Consider the following 13,674-nt stretch of genomic DNA (forward strand, 5'->3'; position numbering starts at 1 on the left):
CACGCACACGCACACACGCACACACACACACACACGCACACACACGCATGCTCGCGCTGACAAGTGGAATAAGTTACACTTATCTCTGAAACCGCGGCCCATTACGGCACACTTCAAACTTTCTCAAGACCTGATAATAGTTCCGGTTCGTTAAAACGCTGTAATCCGGAACTTATTTTTAATGAATAATATGTCATTTTTAACCAATCTGTAACGGTAGAGGATGTTGGAGGTGGTTTTACTGAACACCTAGGGCTAGGGCAATGTGACTTCAAATCAATATTGCAATTATTTCAAACTTTTGCCTTGATTATGATTAATAAACAATTATTCATAAAAAAATAAAATAGCCAATACAAATTGTGAGCTTGTAGATCAGCTATTTTCACTTTCGGTTTTCGTTATATTTGTGATTCATTGCCCAGCCCTATTGTAACACCTTGTGTGGATTGATTGACCACTGTGATTGGTCTGTTTGTCAGTTCTCTCCTCTCTGGATCGAAAACTGTTTGAAACGGCATCAAAGAGCTGGCGTCCTCATCAAAAGAAGGGAAACTTTTAGCGCGTTCCACTTCCACCTTGGTTTCCGTCTCTCCTCCCTTTACCTCACCGCTTATATCTGCCAGCTTTTTTCCACCGTTTGGAAGGTAAATACGTGTGAAATGAAGACATGTGTTTTCCATTCTCTTTGTCATATCACTTCTCCCCCGCTTCCCTGATTAACGTTCAACCTTTTTTCTTTTGGCAACATCGCGGGCCCTCGTGCGTGTGCGCAGGTTTTTGCCTGAGCTGCCAACAACACACAGTGAGGGAAAGTAACTAAGTACATATACTCAAGTACTGTACAGTATTTTTACTTTGCTTGAGTTTGTCTATGTGTCAATGCTTTATACATCTCAGAGGCTAATGTTTTTCTCCACTACAATTATTTGAAAACCTCAGTTACAAGTCACTTTGTAGATTTAGATTATCAATACAAACATACCAATTAGGGGTGTGCCGATATATCGTCCCGCGATATATCGCGATACGTTTTCGCGACGATATGTATCGTTTTGAAAAAAAAAAAATATCGTTTTTGAATTTTTTTTTTTTTTTTTTTTTACAATCATAATAATCAGGCATGCAAACGGCCCCGAAGTGAAAAGAGTGACAACATGTTTTTTTTTTCGGGTCAGGTGTCATACTATTTGGATTCAAAACGGCTATTGTAGCTGAAAAGCTACAACCCAGATAGCAAAATATGGGTGAATCAACGTTGAAAAATAGGCGGCCATAACGGTTGAATCAACGTTCGATCTCAACGTTGAAACTGTACTGAAATCGCAACCCTAATCTTTGTTGATTCAACGTTTGTGTTTCAACCACTAACTAACCCTATATCAACGTTGATTCAACCATCATCCAAATGGTATTCTGCACGCTGATTTTATGTTGAATCAACGTTATGAATCAATATTGATTCAACCATCATCTAAATGGTATTCTGCATGCTGATTTTGGTTGATTTTATGTTGAATCAACGTTATGAATCAATATTGATTCAACCATCATGTAAATGGTAATCTGCATGCACATTTTAGTTGATTTAATGTTGAATCAACATTAGGAATCAACATTGATTCAACCATCATCTAAATGGTAATCTGCATGCACATTTTAGTTGATTTTATGTTGAATCAACATCAGGAATCGAACACTGATTTAATTTATAAATTGATTATACTGAATCATGTTAGAAATCAATATTGATCCTGATCATCCAACAACCTAATGGTAATCTGCATGTACATTTTAAATTATGTGTATGCTGATATACTGTAAGGCTACATCTTGTTCAAAATTACCTTACATTTCCCAAAATGTGAAAATATAAAAATAAAGACAGACAATATGATTTGAATCTTCACATTTATTGAACCAAGGCATTTAGACCTGCTTTGAACTTCTTTAAGCATTGTTTTTATGATTTAACAGATGAAATATATAACATATAGAAGATTGTAGATCTGCTATTTATGAAAGAAATCGTGAAAATGTCTGCAAGCATTTGGATATTTTGTAAGTGAATATATGCCACATGAGCACTTTACACCTATATAAAAATGCTATTTGAAAATAATTGATCTGCAAGTTTAAATTACAAACCAAACCACCATTATTTACAAGCGATTCCACAAAAACAATACCCAACATGGCTTATAATGACCAAACGTGTACTAACTTTGCAGACTAAACCAACGGTCTGACAAAACACACTGACAAGTGCTCTAGTAATACAAATGGCGTAATTAATAAAGCCTAACGGGCCATCCACACCAAGCACTATATATACACATTTTTAATTTATTTTATTTTATAGAATTTAGAGTAGCCAATGATTGTGAACCTTTTTTCGTCCACAAAGTCATTATGCTAATTAATTCCTCACACATTTCTGTGTTGCTACTGCAATTGTAGCCTAGTAGCCCCTCCATCCTTCTCCTCCTGTTCAACACAACTAAAGACGAACAGTATCTGTGTTGATGATGACAATATGAGTGATTTGCTGGAACTCTGGAAGACATGAGCAACTGCCCACTGAAATGATCATGTCTGCACTGTATTTAAACTAAATAATTCTACAACGATAGGATTGACTAAAGTGATATGCTTAGTGTGGACAGCCCCATTACAGTTTGAAAGAGTACATTATTTCACACATGAACAAGTGAACACTTGTCAATTTCAAAAAAGTGCCTTACTTTTACTTAATGGTATTACATTCAAAGTCTTAATAATTTGCAGCTCTAAAGTACTTAAATGAATAAAAGTGGCTTCATTTAGAACTCCTATCACTTTACAACATTTTCTCATGCATGAGAAAAATAAAATGCATGCATTTTAGTCTACTGTCACAAAGGAGGGCTGAGGACAACCTGCCTACCAGTTATCCACTATACAATCTTTCTAAAATGACAGGAGGTTTTTAAGACTTTGCAGTTTGGGGGGTAGTTTTTTCCTTTCCCAAGCCAAGCATCACTCTTTGAATAAAGTTCAATATGTTCTTCATATCATTAGGGTACTTCAAATTGAGTGCATACGTCAGGCTAAACAGCAGGCACGGTGCTTGAGGGAGGTTATGGAAATTATCCATCACAATACCTCCTTCAAGGATGATGGCTGTTGACACTGGCTGAAGGTCGACACCATCTGAGGGAGGTGAATCTTCACTGCTCACAGTCAGCAATCCGACCGATACCTCTGCCCAGGCGTCTTCACTTTCGCTGTCACAATCCTGTACAGAACCAAACAAAAACAACATTACAACAGGGAAATGTAGACACTTCACACACATCTGCATTGAGAAGTTTTATCAACATTGGTTGGCCTACTGTTTTTGACAGTATATTACTCATGGTAAACAGCACAGTAAAATATGTATCTGAAAACATTTTAGGCTAGAAATAAGCAACTTGGTAACAAACATTCTGCATAGTGGCCATCTCTCTCTCCCTTGAGCAACGTGTGAGTGCAGGCTACAAACACTTACACTGCACACCATGTGAGTGAGATTCCACCGTGCTATAGCCTGAAGGGATTGAACCTTCTGATTGGTTTGCAAGGCCGTTTCAGACTGAAACTTCAAAATAAAATTAACGAAAATGTAATTTCACTGGACCTTTAAGGTGTAACTATGAGAACTTACCAAGACAGTGGTGTAGAAACTGCTGTGGTCATCTCCAAGCAGAAGAAGGAGGCCTCGGAGAACAAGCCTACCCAGCGCGGTCACGTCGGGTTTCTACAAGTGGATAATGAACAAATAAAGTTCAAGATCTGACCATCACAAGTTACAGTACAGTTACAGCATGAAACACCACAATATATGTTTGATGAACAGTTGCAGAGAACAGTTGCTGATTGGAGATGTGATTTAAAAATAGTACAATCCACAGCATTTAGTTATCAACAACAATCAATAGTTAGCAATACTTTAACACTCTGTAATACAGCCGGGAAGCATAAGTACTATTTGGGGTAATAGGTTGTACATAAACTTAGTCATGATAATTACAAATATAAGAATCATGTTGTAGACTTACCCATCAATTTGCTGCACAATTCCGGATAATTTATCTCTAATGGCACCTTTCTTGGACTTTAAGATAGTGACCAATTGTGGTGTATAGCGATCCAGAGCATCAAAGAAGTCTGTCTCTAGGTGTGTGGTGGCGATCCTGTTAAACTCAGCATAAGCCTACAACACAGCAAACCACAGAGCAAAACACAGTGACTAAATACATTTGAAAAAGTGTGTAAATTAGGAAAACATTTGGTTAATTGTCATACAAATAATTATGATCAACAATGTAACCGTTTTGGCATTAAACATTGGACGAATTACATTTCGGTTCCGACTTTTAGGCTTTGTAAACAAAAAAGAAATGACTGACAATGACCGGGGCCAATAATACCATTATGTACTATGGCCAGAACAGGCCAGGCATTTAAAAATGTTGAAAAATAGTGAGAGTAGCCGACCTACATGTTCACAACACATCACTTTGCGAGATGTTGCGAGCTTGTAGATCTGCTATTTTCACTATTCTTCAATAGATAAATGTATACAGATGAATGCTTTTTCTCATAACTGTGATCAGACAATTACCTATATTAAAATTGGCTTACAGGAGATCCCCCATGCCACGCTCATGTCACCATGAGTCAGCCATAACAGGGCAGGGGTCTTCAACAGGGGGTCTGGGACTCCTAGGGGGTCTTCAGAGTTGCTACAGGGGGTCGGCCAAATCTCTGTGATAAGATCATTGTTTGTTTATACAAAACACTTGAACAATAGCATCCCTATTCCACGGACAACTTTAGCCGAAAATGGCCGATCTACAAGCTCACAACGCCTCGCAGCGCGAGGCGTTGCGAGCTTGTAGATCGGCTATTTTCGGCAAAGAGGGGAAAAAGAGCAGACCAAGTACAGAGTGAAAGTTTACTAAGTATTGACGGTTTAAGTCGTTAAATGTCTGACAATACACATTAACATGAATCCAACATCTATGAAAAGCTTTAATCTGCAACACAATTTTATGTAATATATAGTGGGGGTCCCTTCTTCATCTCTTTCTCAGTTAGGGGGTCCTTGGCCTGAAAAGGTTGAAGACCCCTGATATAAGGAGTTCCAAATGCAGCTACGCCCAATTATGGAGTGTCTAACATCAATGTGTCATCATGGAATCAGCAAACAAATTAGTCAGCTCCATATATACACCTCTTGTGTAATGTTCCCGGATGTCCTTGTAGACAGATGAAGATGGGCACAGTGCGTGTTGGCAGGAAGGTAGCTGAGGGGATTCTGGTCAGGGCCCAGGCTGACTGAAACCTTACATCCTGGGTTCCAAACTGCATACAGCACCAGACATTCCTCTAAAGCATATTTTCATATGTCGCCCTGATAGTTCAATTGGACAGTTAATTCCCAACTAAACTTATGTTGCTCTGTTACTCGTGGGTAAAAAGGTGCTAACCTGTTCCCGGATGTCCTTGTAGACAGATGAAGATGGGCACAGTGCGTGTTGGCAGGAAGGTAGCTGAGGGGATTCTGGTCAGGGCCCAGGCTGACTGAAACTGCATGTGTTGTGCACCTATACAAACACAGAGGAGTGATTTTACACCAATGTCACATGGTCAGAATACAAGTTTTATCTGAACACCAAGTGCTCAGTCACAGGCTGACCCGGTCAGAGAATGCTTTTCATGTCAGCTGATAGAAAACCACCCAGATATCATTATGTGAAACCCCAAAGTTGTGCCGAGGGTAACCGCCTTGGGGTCTAAGCGCTCTGCCCTTCAGAATCTCTATGACCAGAGGACAGTGAAGAAAGCAGGAAAGAATCCAAGAGACCCAACTCATAACCTCAGCACCTGCTAAGAAACATAGTTACAGTTCATTATTGTTTATTTAACCATTATGTTAAATGAAACCCCCACCTGAAGTGTGCAGTTCTTCCTCTTGAGGAATCCCACAAATCAAATTCTCCACACCAGGTGGAGAGATTAGGAGATCGAAGGATTGGGTCTACACAGAAGAGAACATAACATTATATAAACAATTGTAAAATGAGAAAATTAAAATAAAATCACTTATGAGTCTACTTATAAGAGTGTATGCAAGCAGTAGGGTATTGTAGATAAGCTCTTTGATAAACACACCATTGTGTGACAACAGTTTGAGAAAAAAGGAGTGGACCAAGTAGAACCCTGTGGACTCCTGTCTACAAAGTATATATTGTAGGGTCTAGGTGGTTAAACATAAACTTGTAGTGCATTGCAGAGTATCAGTCAAATAGAGTATCATTCAAATAGGCAAAACTGCAATAGCAAAATAATGTATTACCATGCCTGGATTGTCTACAAGCCTAGGGAACTATACGCCAATATTTCCGGTAGGCCTTTAGTTCCATTGCTGCGAATCCACTTGCCTCCATGTAGAGATGTTTGATTCATGTAGTCCTCAACCTGGGACACTGGACACCTATTGACCTTCATCCATTCAACCATTTCAATACGTTTTTCAGGAGGCACATCAGATTCTGTTGTACAGATTCATTATAGCTGATTTCAAGTATTTGAGGTTCTGGCCTACTTGGAGTGTGTGAAAAGTCGCCAATCGGTCCAGCGGTGCCTGAGACTAGTTTTTAGAAGATGATGGACAGAAGAGTCATGGGACCGCAAATATAATCCCTTGCATCTGTCCAATCTAGCCTGGTGGGGATAATTAACATTGGTTATTAGTATTACCTGGTGTACTAGGGACGGTCTGTTCCTCTGGTTCTTGGTGGTGTGGTCGTTTCAGCCTTCTCATGCGCTTCCTGGTGTTCCTCAATCGCTCCTCCAGGAAGTCTGTAGCAGGTTTTTTTCCCCCGGCCAGGTGTGTACCAAGCTGCCTGTAAAAGAGACAATTAGGTTCAGCTTAAATTTGCCTGGCGTAAACCATGAAGATGGTTACATGGGATTTTAAGGAGCAATCCAAAAATGTGCGTGTGACTGTGCACTAGGAAAAACTTTGAGCACATTTCTTTTAGGTGTGTGTGTGTGTATGGAGTGTTCTCCTTTATGTGTTGATTGATTGATGACTTACATAGCCACTGCCAACTGTAGTACCATCCAAATTAAGGCAAGGGCTTTCTTGGTGACGGCCTGTTAAATAGATGGTAGAAGTTTGTCAAAGAACGATGAAATGAGACAGTAATCATTGTTACAAATATATGACGATTCAAATCCCTGAATTGAACACTGAATGGTTATGCGCTTTTTAAGTGCATTCGATTCTGTGTCATTTTTAGATTTGACCTAAAAAGCATTATTTTACACTTTGGCTACTCAAAAACAGCAGATATACAAGCTCATAGCGTGGCACCGAGTGCTGCGCTACGAGCTTGTAGATCTGTTATTTTAGAAAAATCTTGAAAATGTGTGCAAATCTTTGAATTTTTACCGAACATTTGTAACTCAAATCTTTGTTTCTGGGGGTCCCTAGAACAAAATATTTTGAGATGAGGGTCTGTGGCCAAATAAATATACATTTTGGGGTCCTTGACATGAAAAAGTTTGAGAACCACTGACATAATAACACAAGTTAAAAACAAATAAATTTAGAAGACATTTTGTAGAATCGGCCTCAGGTCTTAATGGGTTAATTGAAGGTGTGTGATAACCAGTTCTTCTGATGAACTTGGCAAAGTGTTTCACAATGCATACTGATTAATGAACTCATGTTATACAAATGAAATCAGTGGTTCTCAAACATGTTCATGTCAAGGACCCCCTAATTAGTATGTACTTGGCTAAGGACTCAAGATTTACAAAAGTGTTTCAAAACTATTCCACAAATGTTGTTTATACTGTTTTTTAATAGCTGATCTACACCCTCACAACGCATCACCATGCACTGTGAGCTTGTGGATCTGCCATTTTCAAATAGGCAATTTATAGGGTTTAAGTGGTTAAACTGAGTTTCATGCTATATAATCTCATTTAGCTGGGAACCACATGGAAACCCCCCAATGACCCCTGAGGGTCCCTGGAGCCCACTTTGATGATAAACATTACCTGCTTTTGTTAGCTACTGTCTGCAAAACAAAACTTAAGTTAAAAAACGGATTACCAAATTTGTCTGCACACTAAAATCCTCAATGTTAATTTATTCTCCTTAAGGATCCATTGGTACCATTTGTACTCTCTGTCTCTTAATTAAATTATTTTACTTTTTACTGTAGGTTAAAAACAAGATTCATATATAAAATAATAATTACAGTCAAAACAAATGTGGCCTCACCAAAGGGATATGTGGCCAACATTAGCTCTCTTTTAAGAGCTAAGGTTACAACTAACAAGTTGAATCATATTTTAACGTTTTAGGATGCCTGGTCGCATTGTAACATCATCCATTTATATTAAATGGTGAAAACACATTGCTTTCTATGTAAACGCGGTTGATAAACCGTTAGTCCTGAAACATGATCATATCATGACGTTTTCTACATTTACAACCCATACATAAACGTTCAGATTTCAAATATAAAGCACTTAGCCCAGGGCCAAGGATGTTACAATTTGAATCGGGAGGGTCTAAGTATCCGTACCTCCTGTATTGTTCAATAAAAGTAATTTTAATCCGATCGGTGGCCATTTTCTCCGAGTTTTCTGTATGCTTTAAACTACGCGACCGTCGGTTGGGAGGTGTATTACATTATACACATGCATTACAACTATGAGAAAATGGCCACCGATCGGATTAAAATATCTTTTATTCAACAATACGGAAGATGCGGGTACTTAGACACACCCGATTAAAATTGTAACATTCGTGGCCGTGGGGTAAGCACTTTATAGTTGAAGTATGAATATTTATGTTGATGTACGGGTTGAAAGTGCAAAAAACAGGTTGAAATTCCGGCTATGAGGCTCGTGAAAGGACGAGCGTCGTGTGAACCATGGCTAAAACTCGGTCGTGCACGGTTACATGAACGTGTTAGTTCATGTAACCGTGTACGACCGTGTTTGGATAACATTTTAATTCCATAAACTAATTAAACTTACCTGTTATCTAGTACAGTAAACACGAAAGCACCCCGGTTTGAAAAAGAAATCTCTCAGCCAACAGCCGTTTCCTCTGCCTTCCGGTGTGATTTCAAAACTAACAAGCTCCGCCTTCAGTGTTGCCATATCCGCTTATTATAAGCGACTTTGGGCTTCTTTTTCTGTGAAGTTTTTTGGGCTTGCTTCCTTAATGTCGTTTAAACCAGTGGTGGTTCTCAAACATTTTCATGTCAAGGACCCCCAGATTAATATGTAGGCTATTATCCAATCAACGGACCCCCATCTGAACACATGTTATGCCAGGGGGGACCCCCAATACAAGATTCGTATTAAAATGTTTCAAAAATATTCCTAATTTTTCACATTTTCTTCCAGATAAGAGTTTTGTTTTAAAATAGCAGATCTACAAGCTCACAGCGCGTCGCATCGCAACCCGTTGTGAGCTTGTAGATTGGCTATTTTCAATTAGTCATAGTTGCTTCTTTTGGGCTAATTTCCATAGACCTGGTTGCTTATTTCTATCGCAAAATCTGGCAACACTGTCCGCCTTGTGCATGAAGGATGTCTGCGGTTCTCAACCTGTGGGTCGAGACCCTGACAATTTAAGTAATCATTTTAATACCTTAAAAAATAAATGAAAACAAATCAAAGAAAAAGACTGTAATACAAGTAATCAACAAACTATACTATAAACTGGTCAAACACTGGCCAAATTGTCAAATAATATAAGAAAGAGAGAAAAAAAGAAAATAGCCGATCTGCAATAAGAAGTTATAGATTTTTGAAATAGTTCAAAGTTTAGCTTTTCTCACATTTTTCTAAAATATTTTGTTTTAATTAAAAAACATGTTTTCAGACTCAGAAGAGGACGCTGAATTGAATGGGCTAGGTTTTGATTTTGTATGACCCTTAAAAAGTGGCTTAAACAAGCGTTAAAGTTTCATAAACTTGAAGCTTTTTTCACAAACATATTATTATTATCATTATTTTATTTTGACCCTTCAACCCTCTTATTTAGATGATTTAGAGTTGAATGGTAGGTTAAACAATAGTCTAGAATTGTTTAATAAGAAGTTAAAGATTTTTGAAATAGTTCAAAGTCTAGCTTTTCTCACATTTTTTTTTAAATATTTTATTTTTAAATTAAAAAAAACTTTTTCAGACTTAGAAAAGGACGCTGAATCGAATGGGATAGGTCTCGATTTTCTATGACCTTGGGAAATACAAAAGCTCACCAAAAAGATTGGACGTTGACTTTTGAATAAAAAACAGATTTTGTTGAGCACAAAATCTGGAACTAATCGCTCCAGATATTTTTTTAAAATCTAAAACTTCTCTCCATCCATATTGAGAGTAAGCCGGATTTTTTGGCACCAGCCTTGATTTGTTTAGACACTGAAAAAGCTCAAAGTTCAGCGAAAAGACTGCAAAGGTCAACCCTCGTTACATTTTTAGAAATTGTATTTTTCTTCGATACTCTGGCTTTAGACTAATGTGATGACGCTGATTCCAAATATGTAAGTTATATTTTTCTCGGAAAACAGGAAGTGCCTCAAAAGGCCACTTCTTGGTTGGTTTTAGGGTGTTCCAGGCCCGTGATAACCCCGATATATTTTTTTTCCAAATCTACATGTAAAATAATGCTAAAATTTGAAATCATCAAACCCTCATATCAAATCATGATTTAATTATCCCTTAATTGGCTATGGTTACGGCTTCGCTATCTCGCTCAATATCTCGAATACGATAAGGACTTAGGGTCCACTTTTTGGATATGTTGTAGAGCTGGCTGAGACGCACGTGTGGATGTCTTGTTTGTCCCGGTACGGCACATTTTTTTTTCTGACTTTGTCCTTTGGTATGGTCTTAAGGTTTAAGACTCTATGTGCCTTCCGATAGTGTAGGAGGTCAACTTAGGAGTGTCGTACCGGGACAAACAAGACATCCACGTGTGCGTCTTGGCAAGCTGTACAACATATCCGAAAGGCGGATTCGAAAAACGTATCGTATCGAGATATATTGCTTTATTGCGCATATAATAACTTGACATTGGACCCTAGCCAATTAAGGAGAACGGTAAGGCCGTGTGTTAGGGGAGTTATATGTTCGCGTTCGGGGCGACGCGCTGACCCAGAATTTGGTGTCCAATTTTGTTTTTACTCCTTTCAAACAGTTTTTCACTATTGCCTCGGCCCCTAGGGTGCGCCGAAACAATCGGACAATGGATTATCGATCAGCTCTTCAGTCATTTTGGGGCATAAACAAGAAGATGAAGGATACAATTAATAATGATGATAATAACTGATAATGATGATGATGTTCAAGTTTCTGTAATGATTTTTTTCCCATGATGCATTGCAAAATACAGTTAAACATTGTAAAATGACAGAACAGTAAATTACTGTACAGTTTTACTGTAGAAATTACAGAAATTTGTTACAGTGTATACTTTGCACAGTATTGTACCATATTACAATTAATACAGATCCCTATAATGATCCCCCTCATTATATGAATATAGGTCAAATATAGTGATAAAATATAGGTTACGTACCTTGTGTTTTCATGTGAGAAGTGACAAAAAGAAGGTATCAGAATGATTCACAAGTGGGAAAATGAATAAAGCAACCTCTGGGTTAAAAATAACCCAGGCAGGCAATTGAAGCCCTAATAACCCCTTTGACCCATCAGTTTACAGTACCCAAATAACCCATAATTATGACCCAGCCAAATCAACCCAGCAATGTGTTTATAGAAATAACCCAGCCTTTTTAAGAGTGTACTAAACACAGTGCAATTAAATGTTACTGATTCTGGGCAAGTAAACAAAGATGTCTTTACTTAATAACAATAAGTAAATTGTATTTTTTAGTACACGTTACTTGATTAAACCTAGTATTGTAACAAATGAGTAAAGCTAACTTATTTATTTAAGTATAGATAGCTATTGGATTTTACAGTGTAGATTCAACATTGAATCAATGTTGGTATTTCAATAATTAAATGGGAGGAGGGGGGAGGGGGAGGAGGGGGTTGCCCCCCCTCCCCCCAACAAGAAAAAAAGAAAAGAAAACGGCAAACTGCATGGATAAAACGTTGAATCAATGTTGTCATTTCAATCATTAAATGGGGGGAGGGGGGGTGTGAGGAGGGGTGTGCCTCCCCCCCTCCCCCCATCAAGAAAAAAGAAAAGAAAAAGGCAAACAGCATAGATTCAATGCTGATTCAATGTTGGCATTTCAATCATTGAATTTGCACCATAGATTCAACGCTGATTCAATGTTGGCATTTCAATCATTGAATTTGCACCATAGATAAAACGCTGATTCAATGTTGGCATTTCAATCATTGAATTTGCACCATAGATTAAACGCTGATTCAATGTTGGCATTTCAATCATTGAATTTGCACCATAGATAAAACGCTGATTCAATGTTGGCATTTCAATCATTGAATTTGCACCATAGATTAAACGCTGATTCAATGTTGGCATTTCAATCATTGAATTTTGCACTGCAATACAACAGTGATTCAATGTTGAAAAACCATCAGTCTTCAATCGTAACCAAAAATCAACCCTAACCACTATAATTCAACGTTGAATAACCATATTTTGCTATCTGGGAAGTTTGCATGTCTGAATAATGCAAAAACAGAATTATTTGTTTGCATTTTCTTTTTTTCTCCTCCATATATTTTCATAATAAAAAAAGTGCGTATCGTATCGTATCGAAATCGTATCGAAGTTGTGAGCCAAATATCGTATCGTTTCGTGAAATTAGTGTATCGGCACACCCCTAATACCAATTATGCCGTATTTTACTGCATCTATAAACAATAAAGCTGATCTACAAGCTCACAATGTGAGCTTGTAGATCGTCTATTTTTGTAGATCGGCTATATTGACACATTTTGAAAACTTGTGTGTAGGCATGCACACACACACACACACACACACACACACACACACACACACACACACACACACACACACACACACACACTCTCTCTCTCTCTCTCTTTTGGTAGCCTGCTTTTAAGTCTATTTTAATACTTTTTGTACTTTTACTCAAGACGTTCACTTGTAACAGAGTATAGTTCAACATTGTGGGTATTGCTACGTTTTACTGAAACAAAACCTTTTGAGTACTTCTTCCACCACAACCACCTGGGAACACAGAGCATTGGACAGTACATCTGACATCCATTGCGCCGATCAGGAGGCTCCTGAGTGGAACGGAGTGATTGTGGGATATGTATTTGTTCTGGAACGCAACGCTCGCCCGCTCCGTTCCCCATGTTTATTGTTCCTCCGTTAGACAAGTGGAAGTTATTTGAGGCATATGTCAAAGCAAAGACTGAATCTGGTCTCCAGTGTTTAAATATAACTAAATACATTTTACCTCAATTTTAAAGGAATACTTCAAAGTATCAATTACTCAACCCATGAAGCCTTGAATTAATAGAGATTATTTTGTTTTGTTTTCTCGCATTCCTGAGCCAATAATCCAATGGGAGACCAATCTTAACCCATTCAATCCGGGAACGCGTCTGTCATTTTAGATGTCTTTGGCTATTAAAAAA

The 13,674-nt window shown here is 38.1% G+C and overlaps 1 protein-coding gene and 1 long non-coding RNA gene across 2 annotated transcripts; both read right to left on the minus strand.

The window, feature by feature from the left end:
• Positions 1-2,813: 2,813 nt before the first annotated feature.
• LOC311040956 lies at positions 2,814-5,599 on the minus strand. Its single transcript, XR_014600343.1, has 5 exons — positions 5,517-5,599; positions 4,649-4,789; positions 4,083-4,237; positions 3,689-3,781; positions 2,814-3,277 (listed from the first exon to the last, which is right to left on the minus strand). It is a non-coding gene; the product is annotated as an uncharacterized lncRNA (long non-coding RNA).
• Positions 5,600-5,753: 154 nt separating this feature from the next.
• On the minus strand, positions 5,754-9,174 carry LOC311040738 (uncharacterized protein). The gene is made up of 5 exons (XM_084051091.1): positions 9,091-9,174; positions 7,130-7,188; positions 6,790-6,935; positions 6,471-6,581; positions 5,754-6,067 (listed from the first exon to the last, which is right to left on the minus strand). The coding sequence occupies exons 2-5, from the start codon at positions 7,153-7,155 to the stop codon at positions 5,958-5,960; spliced, it is 393 nt and encodes a 130-aa protein (XP_083907217.1). The 5' UTR covers positions 7,156-7,188; positions 9,091-9,174; the 3' UTR covers positions 5,754-5,957.
• Positions 9,175-13,674: the final 4,500 nt, after the last annotated feature.

The sequence above is a fragment of the Gymnoscopelus microlampas genome, assembly GCF_963454915.1.
Source record: "Gymnoscopelus microlampas genome assembly, chromosome: 24".
In the NCBI taxonomy this organism is placed as follows: Eukaryota; Metazoa; Chordata; class Actinopteri; order Myctophiformes; family Myctophidae; genus Gymnoscopelus; species Gymnoscopelus microlampas.